The 12,301-nt window shown below is 35.8% G+C and overlaps 1 protein-coding gene across 5 annotated transcripts in view; it reads left to right on the top strand.

The window, feature by feature from the left end:
• The window catches only part of uba6 (ubiquitin like modifier activating enzyme 6), a 101,244-nt gene that overhangs the window by 83,455 nt on the left and 5,488 nt on the right, over nucleotides 1-12,301 (top strand). For all 5 annotated transcript variants that reach the window (XM_088627651.1, XM_088627634.1, XM_088627644.1 and 2 more), the window contains 4 exons: nucleotides 5,177-5,240; nucleotides 6,075-6,144; nucleotides 9,536-9,607; nucleotides 11,200-11,323. In XM_088627651.1, coding sequence (XP_088483777.1) covers nucleotides 5,177-5,240; nucleotides 6,075-6,144; nucleotides 9,536-9,607; nucleotides 11,200-11,323 — 330 coding nt within the window. The remainder of the gene's footprint in view (nucleotides 1-5,176; nucleotides 5,241-6,074; nucleotides 6,145-9,535; nucleotides 9,608-11,199; nucleotides 11,324-12,301) is intronic.

Genomic DNA, 12,301 nt, shown 5'->3' with positions numbered 1-12,301 from the left:
TTCCTCTTGATCTCAGTGCTGCTTTTGACACTGTTGACCATGGCATAGTTTCTCATTTTGAGACTGTGTTTGGAGTTTCTGCTCTCAAATGGTTCAAGTCTTACCTCACTGATCGCTGTCATTTTGTCTATCTTAATGGGTATAGGTCTGAAATTGGTCTTGTTAAGTCTGGTGTTCCTCGGGGCTACATGTTTCCACTTGGTCAGCTTTTAAGATCACATGGACACAGCTATCATTTTTTATGCTGATGATACTCAGATATACATCCATACCAAACCTGACACTGATGTGGCAGTCTCTATTCTATCTGATTGCATCTCTGACATAAAACTTGAATGACTCAAAATTTACTTCATCTTAACTGTGACAAGAATGAAGTCATGCTTATTGGCACCCCCATCAACGTTGTAAAGCCATTCCTGTAACCCTGTCTGTAGATGGTTCTGTACTTGAGCTTCAGTCTAAATTGAAAAACCTTGGGGTGATATTCAATTCTGGCTCAACAATCGACCCACACGTGCAGCATCTTGTCAAAACAACTTTTTTTCACCACAGGAATATCGCTATCTTTATCACTAACTGTGGCTGAAAAGCTGATCAGCACATTTGTGTTCTCCTGAATTGACTACTGTAATGCTCTGCTCGCTGGGGTATCTAATTCTACATTGAACAAACTGCAGTATGTCCTAAATTTGGCAGCCAGAATCCTGACCAGGTCTAGTGCAAGTGATCACATTACTCCTGTCCTGGAATCCCTGGACTGGCTTCCTGACAAAACAGTGTCCTCCAGGTTCAGGGTTAAAATACCATGTTGTAATGGCCTGATGTCCCATTCATGGGAGAACAGTTGGTATATTTTGCGTAATTTAACTATTTAGAATAATATACAGTGTTGTAACAGAAGAGTTCTTGCTCCATGATGAGAGTGAAAACAGATAGGCTTTATTGTATGCATTCAGGGAACACCTCAATAGTAGGGATGTACCATGATTAAAAAGAATTTGACAGGGTGTATGGTTAAGATCATGTTCAGAACAATCAGCTATTAAGAGAAGTTGAAGTTGTCTGACCAGCATTCCAGACGGTGCCTTCCCTCCCTTACAGCCTTGAGATAAGCTAAAGTTTCAGATATAAACAAAATCCCACAGGATTAACAAGGAGTTTCATCAACAGTATTTGCAAATGAGCAGTTAGAATATGTTTAGTATTCTGATATTTGTCTAGTAAAAGTATTACGGGAGGAAGAAATAAAAATCTAGAAAACAGGTATTGATCACTTAAGCACTGTTAAATACAAGACTGCACACATTGCAAAATGACTTGAAAATTTTTGCCGAGGTCACAAAATGGATGAAGTTTTTTATCTTATGCTGCATAAAGAAGCATTACAAGACTTAACATCATTTTACATCAATTTGAAATAGTTTGTATATTTTTTCTCAGCTACTTATATTGTCAAACCATTTTAACAAATATGTCTTAATTATACATTATTGGGTTAAATGTAAAGGGCTACAATCTATTAGGATTAGTCCTTATTAACTAAAATGTGATTTATTTGCTTGTCTTGTGAGTTTCTTCCTAAGACTGATAGGTGTTCACTATTATCTTTTAAGCTCTACAGTAGTAACTGCCTGCACACTATTACAGTGAGGTTATAGGGCTTTGCAAGAACAGGGATCACCTACAAACAGCAAGGTTCTACTGATATTTATGCTGTATCCCAATTCTCATACTGTGCCCCAAGTAAAAACTCTAAGTCCTCCAAGTCCACGCTTCTGTGATGTAGCACGAGTGTGGACTTAAAATGCGTGAGTATTCAAGGATGCATCGTTATCAATAAAAGATTAATGGGACACCCTCGCATAACAGCACTTGCTGGTTAGACGGTTTAAGGTTAAAAATGCTGTCTGTTGAGGCTTCTTTTTCAGTGGCTAAGTGCATGTCAGCAGATAATGAAGAATTTTTCATTCTCCTTTCGAAGTTTGATGAAAATTAATTTAATCTTGTCTATCCTTGCAAAAAGTTGTGACATGTTCATTCATGTTGAGCAGGCTCGACTCAAAACAGGTGAAGTAAACTAAGGAAAACTTGGCAATACCACTCTCTGTTTATTCAAAACTTTGTACTACTAAAGGCATTTCATGTCATCTCCCAGTACAAAAATGACAGTATGAGGAACATAACACGTTCATTCATGTTCCATCAAAGTAAACTAAATAAGGTAAACTTGGCAATACCTCAGAGCTTTGTACTGTTAAATTAATGTACTATTAAATATTTAATGTATAAAATACTCCGCAGGTAAACAAATATTCATCACTCGAAATGAGGTCACCAAATATAGGCTTTATGTCAAAACTTTGTACCAAGATTGCATACAGTATGAATCTAAAGTAGCCTACTTATTTTTTTACATTAAATATTATGAGTTTTAAAACTGTAAAAAAGTTAAATTTTACTAAAGCTTGAATATTTTATTCTTCATGGCAACTTCTCTCTGCTTTGATGGGATACAACATGAAACATCATTATTCCGCATAGAACTATGGGCAATTCCCTTTATGTGGACTTTAGAGACGGGCTCATTGGGGGTGCTCGTGAGCACCATTGTTGAAACACAAATTTCGAAATGGGACACCGTAAGCCCTTGCAGACTATGCAAGAACATACATCTTGAAGGGCGCAGGACCGCAAGTGTGCAAATAAGGACACAGCCTTTCATACTATATAAAGCAAATTATTATTTAGAGAATCTGTGATGCACACACGCAAGACAACATGTAATCTGGTTTCCGAACTTAACATATTCACTTACTTAACTTGTTATACGTTGTTGATAAAAGAAATAAAGTATAATACAGATCCTGTAAATAAAATTACAATAAACATGTTAACTGGGGCATTATCTAGGATAAACATACAATGGCTGTAGAAAGTCACCACCCCCTTTCAAAATGTTCACCTTTTGTTGCCCTAAAGCCCAAAAAGAAGACAAAATCAGACCTTTTCTAGTTTCATTTACAAATTGTAAGAAGTTGGATAAGAGAACACCCCCCTGAGGTAATTACAGCCTTGAGTCTGTTTGGATACATCTCGACCAACTTTGCACACCTAGAGGGAGGAATATTTGCCCATTCCATCTTTCAGAATTGTTCAAGCTCAGTCAAACTGTGAGGTGAGCATTGATGGACTGCCCTCTTCATGTCATTACTAAGATTTTCTATGAGATTTAGGTCAGGGCTCTGACTAGGCCACTCAAGCACATTCACCTTCCTGTCCTTCAGCCACTGTATGGTTGCTTTGGCGGTGTGCTTTGGGTCATTATCATGTTGGAAGGTCATGTTGAACAGTGAACTATCTTCCCATTTTCAACTTCCTGGCTGAGGGCTGCAGGTTTTGTTCAAGAATGTGCCTGTATTTTGCACCTTCCATCTTGACTTCTATCCCAGTCCCAGCTGAAGAGAAACACCCCCACAGCAGGATGCTGCCACCACCATGCTTCACTGTAGGAATGGTGTTCTTTAGATGGTAAGATGTATTAGGTTTTCGCCAGACGTACCCTTTTGCATTCCAGCCAAAAGTTTGATTTTGATCTCATCTCACCACAGCAACTTTAAGGTGATTTTTAGCAAAACACAAATCATGCGACTTGATGTGGCTTTTTTTAAGGATTGGCTTTTTTCCCCATACAGGCCAGATTTGTGGAGCACTTGTGATATTGTTGTCACATGCACACAATGACCAGTCTTTGTCATTAAGGCCTTGGTCATTAAGGTAGTTCGTTCAAATATGCCATCTTGGTAGCCTCTCTGATCAGTCTCCTTCTTGCTCGGTCATCCAGTTTGGAGGGACAGCCTGATCTAGGCAAGGTCTGGGTGGTGCCATATGCCTTCCACTTCTTAATGATGGTCTTGGGTGTGCTCCATGGGATACTTAAAGCCTTTGTAATTTTTGACTTGTGCTTTTTCACAACTTTATCTCAAAGTTCTTTTGAAAGCACCTTTCCACCCATAGTGGATTATTTGCTTTGAAATGCACTTCCAAGCACTGGAATCCTCTAGAAACAGCTGCTTTTATTCTGAACTCAAAATCACCACAATTGATCACAGGTGGGAGCCAGTTAGTTTGTTGTGTGATCTGTAAGATGATTGGTTATACCTGAGCAAGTTTACAAAAGCAATTGTAAGGAGGGTGTTCACTTATCCAAATAAGGTACAGTATTTTACTGTTGTAATATTAATTAATTTTCAGAATGTTTTAGAATTTTATTCACAGTGGGTTACTGTGTTTAAATAAAAATGGAACAAACCTAATTTAATTGTTTTTGTTTTCAGAGTGTCATACAACAAAAGGTACAAATTTTGAAAGAGGGTGGTGACTACCACTGTAACTTTTAGACTAAATTATTTGAATTCAAGTAGCATTACTACTAAAGGTAAACCAGTCTATGAATGCTTGTGCAGTGATATAATCCCTTTAATTAGCTATTCTGTACACAGATAGGTGGTTTTTATTTTTACCTTTCATAAACAGGGATTTGAGGTATGATAAATCAGTATAGGTTTGCCTTGCCGTCTCCTGAAGCATTCAGACAAAGGCAGTGGTGGCTGTCTATTTGTACTTTAAACCTTAATACCCTAATTCCACAGCAGTAAATAGGGATCTGAAAAAGCTGACATGGGTCAAACACATTAACCATCATGTGTTTGAATGTTGAAGGTTGCCTAAGTACATTTAAGACATTCTTGCATGATATTTTACTGAAGGTAACCTGTTATAGAAGCAATTAATATGATGTATGATTTGCATTACATACCTAAATTAATTGCATTAAAATGCAAGGGGTCATTAAAATGGCAGCATTTGCTCAGTAGAATATAGTACACTTAAAGGATTAAGGTAAGGTAAGTTAAAAAGAAATTTGAAGATCTGTTTCCTTGAAGTTCTTCTTATGCATCCCATTTTTTCTAGTGTATAAATTAAATACAAACAAAATATATTTGTAATTGTTTATTTTAAATATTTTTGTGAATTTTCATTGAAAGTAATTTCATTACATCCACACATATAAAATGATATATTTTTTTATTTTACGCATTGAAAAATGTCTGAGGTTTGAGTGGGAATCTACTTTTAATTGGACATGATTAGTAATATGTTTTTCTTTTCTTAGGTTTATTCTGGCAATCTCCCAAACGGCCACCTTCTCCGATAGATTTTGACTTCAAAGATCCTCTGTAAGTAACTTCTATCATATCAGATAGATATAACTTCAGTGATTGTGTACCCAGCATTCTAAATAGGGCTATGCATGTACTTCATTTATAACTTTATGTTAATTTGCAAAGAGATACACAAGCCAGGAATTGGAACAATGTATTTAAGTTGTAATTTCTGTCAATATTAAGAACCTGCTTTTTCCAGTTGATAGAAATCCACACACTACATTCATTTCCATTTTTACATAACATTGTAAATGAGGAAATCTGTGAATAAAAGGACTTGTGACTTCTATTTGCTCTCAGGAGCTAACCAAGACTGGACCTGGTTATAAGACATCTAAAATCCAGTTGCTATTGTAATAGGCATTGGTGGACTAGTAGATGGTCTTCTGTCTGGAGTTGAATTTCCAAATCAATATGGTGATGGGGCAGTGTGCTTTTGGAGGTACTGTGCTTCAGTGGAATGGTAAACTGAGGTCCAAACTACTTGGTCTCTAAATATATTATAGCTCATAAAGAGCAGAGCTGCCCTTTTTTGTTTCACACTGGCCTCAATCTCATGTGCCTAAATTTCCACCCCAAATCAATTGGTAAAGTCCTGCTTCTCCACCTGATCTATTATGTAGTGGGGCTGATGGGGCTCCTTTACCCTAATGGACAACCAATTTTAAATACAATGTTTAGCATAATAATAGCATATTAACAAATTTAATCTGTATTTGTGGAATTGAATTTTATTGTATGAAGGCTATATTGTTTTAAACTTTAAAGAATCACCACAGCAGAATTATAAGTGCTTGTCACATTTTAAATATTTGTTGAGCTCTGTAATACTTTCTGTCCCTCAAGGCACTACAGTTTTATTGTTAGTGCAGCAAGACTGTTTGCAGAGATGTATAACATCCCACATGCAGAAAAGGTAAGCATCTATATGGCATTCATTTCTACATGGTAAAAGCTGGTTGTCATAAAACTAATTTTCACGCATTAAAAAGTTTAAAAACCATGGTGTCAGATACACTTTTTTATATTTCTGGGTTAGAAAGAATCAGCATTGATGAGTGCATTTCAAACCACAATAAAAGTAAAATGTTCACAGTAACTTGTAGATCACAAAATAGACAAAATTTGTAGGTATGCTCAATGCCATATTCTGTGATTCAAAACAAAGCAGCCTTATTACGCTGTAAACAAGCAGGTTTGTGAACACATCTCTTTCAATCCAATAGCAATATTGCTCTCTACTTACGAAATGGGTCAGCAAACAAATACTACTTATCTCTGCATGCAGATTGCATTTGAATGTTTCTGTAGTGAAATGGCTGCTGCACAACCAGTAATGTAAAGTCATTACGGTGACTAGTGAGCAGAAAGGTCCGCTTCACATCACAATTTGCGCCATCTCTTGCTCTCACCAGTGACAAAACTAGATGTTTGCAAAAACGTGGGGATTTATAGTACTTTCACAAAGTTAATGATTTTGTGCTTAATTCAAAATTCATTATTTTTTATATACTATTAATGAATTTATTTTGTTACCAAGATTTAATACCCAGTCTGAGAAAAAGGACTGCAGTTCCCCTTTAAAGAAAGTGGGAAATTTAACAGTAGAGCAACACTTTAAAAACCAGTGTTCTTGTTAGCCTAAAATGTTATCATGATTTATTACATTATGTTTAGTAATCTATGATATTTTGCTGTTTGTTTAGATTTGTATTCTTGAGTTGTGATAGTTTGGATATTCGCTAATATGTAGAAAGGTCAAGAACTAGCCTGCTCTGAAGTATTTTTGCACCTGTTCTCCCTGCTGTTGGCTGTAAGACTTGGGAGGTTTTGGGTTTTAATCTTGAACATGTCACATCACATGTGCTCTTACTAACAAAGTTCACCTAGGTGGAACGGTTTATCGTAATGTGATACTCAATGTCTTACCCACATATAATTCCAAATTTAATTTCATGTAGACATTCCAGTTTTGTAAAGGGACACAGAAAAAAATATTTTTACAATATCTAAATACCCTTTTCATGAATTATGATCATTCCTTTGATAAATAGCTCTGTGTTATGCATTTAATTCAGAACAACTATATCTCGTGTTAAAGATGCTGGTTTGTACTCACTAATTTGTTTTATTAGTTCTTATATTAATGGGCGTGTATGTACCTTTAGGAAAAACTTGAGTGAATGTTATGGCCATAATTTAACCCGAAAAAGAGATTAAACCAGATACAAATTCTAAAACAATTTTGAAATATTTAAACCAGAAGTAGTTAACTCTTTTTAGTAGTACTGTGTACCCAACAACACTTATAGTGTATGACTCACAATATTAGGTGATAAACAGTTAAATCGAAATTACATTTACTATTGTCTTAAGGGATATGGTTTATTTTACCACTGAAATACAGTAATTAAAAATGACCAACTAGATGTACTTGATAATTATTATAGTATCGTACTTATAAAACCAGTAGTTTAATTGTAATTGTTTCATTGTGAAAACTTAATTTCCTGATCATGTTAGGTTGTTCCTTCAGAAATCAATGAGTGCCCCTTGGTCTCAATTTAGAAAGGAACCAATACACCAATTTGATTTTCACATACAGTGTATGCCTGTTATATTGTTACAAATGGGGGGTTACAAAAAATGTTGAAAATCAGGAATTGACCTAGCGATTGAGTCAGTAAGTAAAATAATTATTCATAATCCCCAACTTGTACAGGGTAAGTGCTTTTTCAGATAATACCCGATCAGTTGGTATAATTAGAGGCATGTGAATTCTTTATCTGGCATAGCTTTGTTGATAGGAGTACTAATCCAGTCATACTTGGTAAAACAAATATTTATTACAATGACACAAGACACAAACTACACTACACACAACAAAACAAAACATACAACACACAAATTACTCTTCTATTACTAAGAAGAGATTTGTGGAGGAGTAAGCAATCCGCAAAGACCAAGTCCTGCTAGGAAGACAACAACAGTTGATGAAGGAAAAATCATTAGAGCTGTTAAGAAAAACCCTCAAATAGCAGTCAAATATATTGCAGACAATCTCCTGACAGGCAGAAACTGGCATAGAGATATTATGATGCACACAGACAAACAAGCAGATGGATAGATTATACACATAACACATACTGTAGATTGTTATCTCCTGAGTGCAGAGGTAAAAGTATCTTAATTCACTGCACTTTACCATGAGAATTACAAAGACTACACTGCAAGATACAAACCTGTCATTAGCACTAGAAACAGAAAGGTCAGGTTAAAACATGCAAAGAAGTACAAAGGTGAGCCACAAAAGTTCTAAAATAATTGGTAGTATGGTATGGTAAAGATACTGTCATTCATGGCTGCCTTTTTGAACTGTCTCACTAGTCTTTATTGATAATGTAAGAGATGATGGCAGCAGAATTAATTCTGAAGTGTACAGAAACATCATTTCAGCTCATATGCAATAAAAGTTTTACCGGTTCACCCAGCATCAAGACAATGAACCAAACCATACTACACTCTTAACCTAGGAGTTCATCAACAGAAAGTGGAAACTTTAGAATTCCAATTCAACAAGAAGTAGAACTTTAGAAAGCCAGTCTCCTGATTTGAATCATGAAAGCATTCATTTACTTTGTTGAAAATGAAATTAAAATCAGTAAACAGCACAAACGAAAGGACCTGCAGTTAAGGGTTGGCAAAGCAGGAATGTATCAAGAGTCTGGTGATGTTGATGGGTGGCAGTCTTAAAACAGACATTGCTTGAAAGAGGTATATGTCCAAGTACTGACTTGAAACTAGTTTAACCAAAAGAAAATTAATTTTCCCAATACTGTTGCTGACCTGAAATTGGGGGATTGTACAGAAAAACATTTTTGTTTTAACATGGATTCACTTGTACAGTATGCACAAAAATATCCAGAAATAAAAATAAAATCTGTTCATAATTATCTTCTGATCTGAAATGCAAATTTCAGTTGTACACAGCAAAAATGAACATTTTTATAAACCCCTTCAATAATTTAGGTATTATGGTATGAGATGAGTAGCACGTATTCCTCATTTGAATGACATGAGAAATGCTGTGTGTTTTCTTAGAGATATCTCCCTAAATGATTCTCTTTTGGGCAAAATGTCTTGATTTAAGATGGTCACACATTATAACTGTCCATAACTGTTAGCATTTGTTTGTGAATGATATAGATTTCCAGTGCCTCAGACAAACTTATGGCCTGCCTGTATCACAGCTTTTCTTTTCCTGAAGAATTTCTAAAGATGTTTACCTTTTCTCATTTGATCAATAGGATCTATCACCAGAAACCATCATCCGGATCATTTCAGGCGTAACGATTCCAGAATACAAGCCTGCAGAAAAAGTAAGTTTCTCAAGGTCTTTTAAAGAATTTATTTTTTCAGTTTAGAACAGAATCAAAACGACCATACCCTTTAACTTTCAATGAAGCAGCCTTTTGATCTTGTTCATTTTGAAATGTTGCCATTGAGTAAAATAATACTATTTCTCACTGATATGCTTCCTCAAAAGAAACAGGTTTAAGACTAGCAGGGTCATATTATCCATTGTTGTGTCTAAAATGATATGGACCTCATGAGTCAGGAGTTAATGGTGGCAATCCCTCGCTGCATGGCAGCAACAGATCCCAGATCCTTACTGGTCTTTTATGGATTGGAACTAGAACTTGGTTGCTGCTTTTGATTGCTTCCATTCCATCCGCCATCCAGTTTTTGTTTTCTGATCCTAGTCCTGTCTAGTCCTTTTCATGTATCCCCCCCCTCCACTCACAACTCCAGTAGGCATGTGGTTGGTCTGGTGACAATGCAGTGCTGGTCTAGCACTGTCCTAACAAAAGATTTATCCCAGTATAGGACCATGGAGTCACACCTCAAGATAGAATAATGTGTGAGGATCACAGGCTATGCAACTAAGAATCACTGCTGGTCTCCTGACAGTCTGCCAATCATCTGTCCTGCAAGATCTCTCTGAAAAGTCATCTGACTTGTGTGATATAGTTTGCAGCGATCAACACTCATGAGCCAAACAGCTCTACAGGTTGCCTGCTCCTTGATAAGGGCCAGACAGTGGTCTTTTCCTGAATGCTCATATAACACATAGTCACATTTTTAGCCTAGTAGTGGAGGAGAACTTAACAGGGGGTGAGCTGGTGGTTATAGTTCTTCTACCTAAATATGCTGAAAAAGAAAAGAGACCCAGTGCTTTAGGGTCTTCACATACCATCCAGATGCCCTTGCATCAGTATTTTGGCGTTCCCAGTTTGGGACCTGAGATAGCTCTCTCTGAGGACCTCTCCAATCCACCAGAATTGGGCTACTGCACTGCCTGGACTTGCCTTCCAAAAGTGCCTCATGTCACAATCTTGAAAAGTAAAAGAGTTCAAGTTGTTAAATGTAATGCAGTGTACTATGTGGAACAACTGAATCATTTACCATAATCCCTTTTCCACTTAAGTTTCCCCACTGCTCATTTACTGATAGTGCAGGCTGGAACAAACACCTTACTAGGTATTTAACAGACATCTGATGTGGAGCAACACATTCATATCTTCAGAAATTCTTCAGTACTGCTATTTCAAATGTATTTGTTGTAGGAATAAGAGGTGAAACTTGCTTTTACTATTCATTTTAATCTCCTAGAATTTAGAATTTGAAACCAAGAAACAAATTCTTATCTTTGGCAGTATGTGAAAGTGCTGGTTAGTGTAAATGTTAAATTTTAACTTGTTTTAAAAACATACTGTAAGCTCTTAGTGGCCTCTTGTGATTTTTAAGTTGGTTGTTTTACATGCAAATATCAAGAATCAAAAGAAAATGTTAAAACATTTCCTGTAATATAAAATAGGAGGCTATGTGTAACTCCTATTTCATGAGAATTGTGGCTACATTTTACCATCACTGTCTTCTTTTATCGCTTTTTGTCAACATTTTTCAATAGAAAATTGAAATAGATGAAAATGCCAGGAAGCCAGAGCAGACGAAGCTTGTGGTAAGCAGTGAAGAAGAACAGGAAGCTATCTCTCAGCTGGAGGATGTCATCTCTTCTCATGCTGTCACAAAAGGTATTATATACTTGATGTAATCTGTGGCAGTTCCTACATTCCGCACATGTATACACACATTTTCTCTCTAATTCCATCAGTAAAAGAAAAAACTGTGGTAAAAATTATCTTCATTGTCTTTTTAAAACTAAGATTCAGTATTTAGTTCTAGAAATTATAGATCTGGGGTGCCACACCCATTTGCCTATTATAGCACATTTAAGCTTTTATTAGTTTTAAACAAATCAGGCCCTGGTTTTAAATAAAATATCCAATATTGCACCTGCCCAAAATGCTCTACTTTTCTAGTGTATGTGGTGTAGAGAGATGTTTAGAGAGATATAAACATGGTGTCAGAAACTCAAATGATCTTTCAAAGAAAATTGTAAAAGTTTCTCTAACTGAGCTGAAGAAGCAGACAATCGAGACCAGAGGTTTACAAAAACATTTTTCTCTGGTGACCGTGATATCCAACCATCAACACTTGCAGGTGGGCACTTTAAATAATTCTTTGTCAATCACAACATAGTACATAGTATAATTTAATTAACATTGCTATATTATACCTTTAGGATTTACTTAGAAATTTCAGCACATTTATGTCAGTAAATGCTTCATATGTAGTCAAACTTAAATACAGTAGCTAACAAAACTGTTCTCCCCCCCTCCTTGGACATTTTATTGCTTTACAATATGGAATGATAATGTATTTAAATGGTAAATGGTATTTACATTTTTGCCATTGATCAACACAGTGTTAAAGTGAAAACAAAATTCTACAGATCCTCCTAAAGTAATTATAATTATAATAATATAAGAGAAAATGCCATGACTTCCTGCAAACCATGCTAATGAAAAGAAATGGCACAAGTATAAGAGTGTTTCTGTATGGGTGGTGCAACTTCAACACACATTTCACATATTGTACTTTAGCAAATGGCTAAAAAAGAAAAAAAAAATGTTTACATGACATGATCATTCAATTCAATTCAATTTATT

Source organism: Lepisosteus platostomus, chromosome 1 (assembly GCF_059453375.1).
Source record: "Lepisosteus platostomus isolate fLepPlt1 chromosome 1, fLepPlt1.hap1, whole genome shotgun sequence".
NCBI lineage: Eukaryota > Metazoa > Chordata > Actinopteri > Semionotiformes > Lepisosteidae > Lepisosteus > Lepisosteus platostomus.
This window is presented reverse-complemented; position numbering and strand designations above follow the sequence as displayed.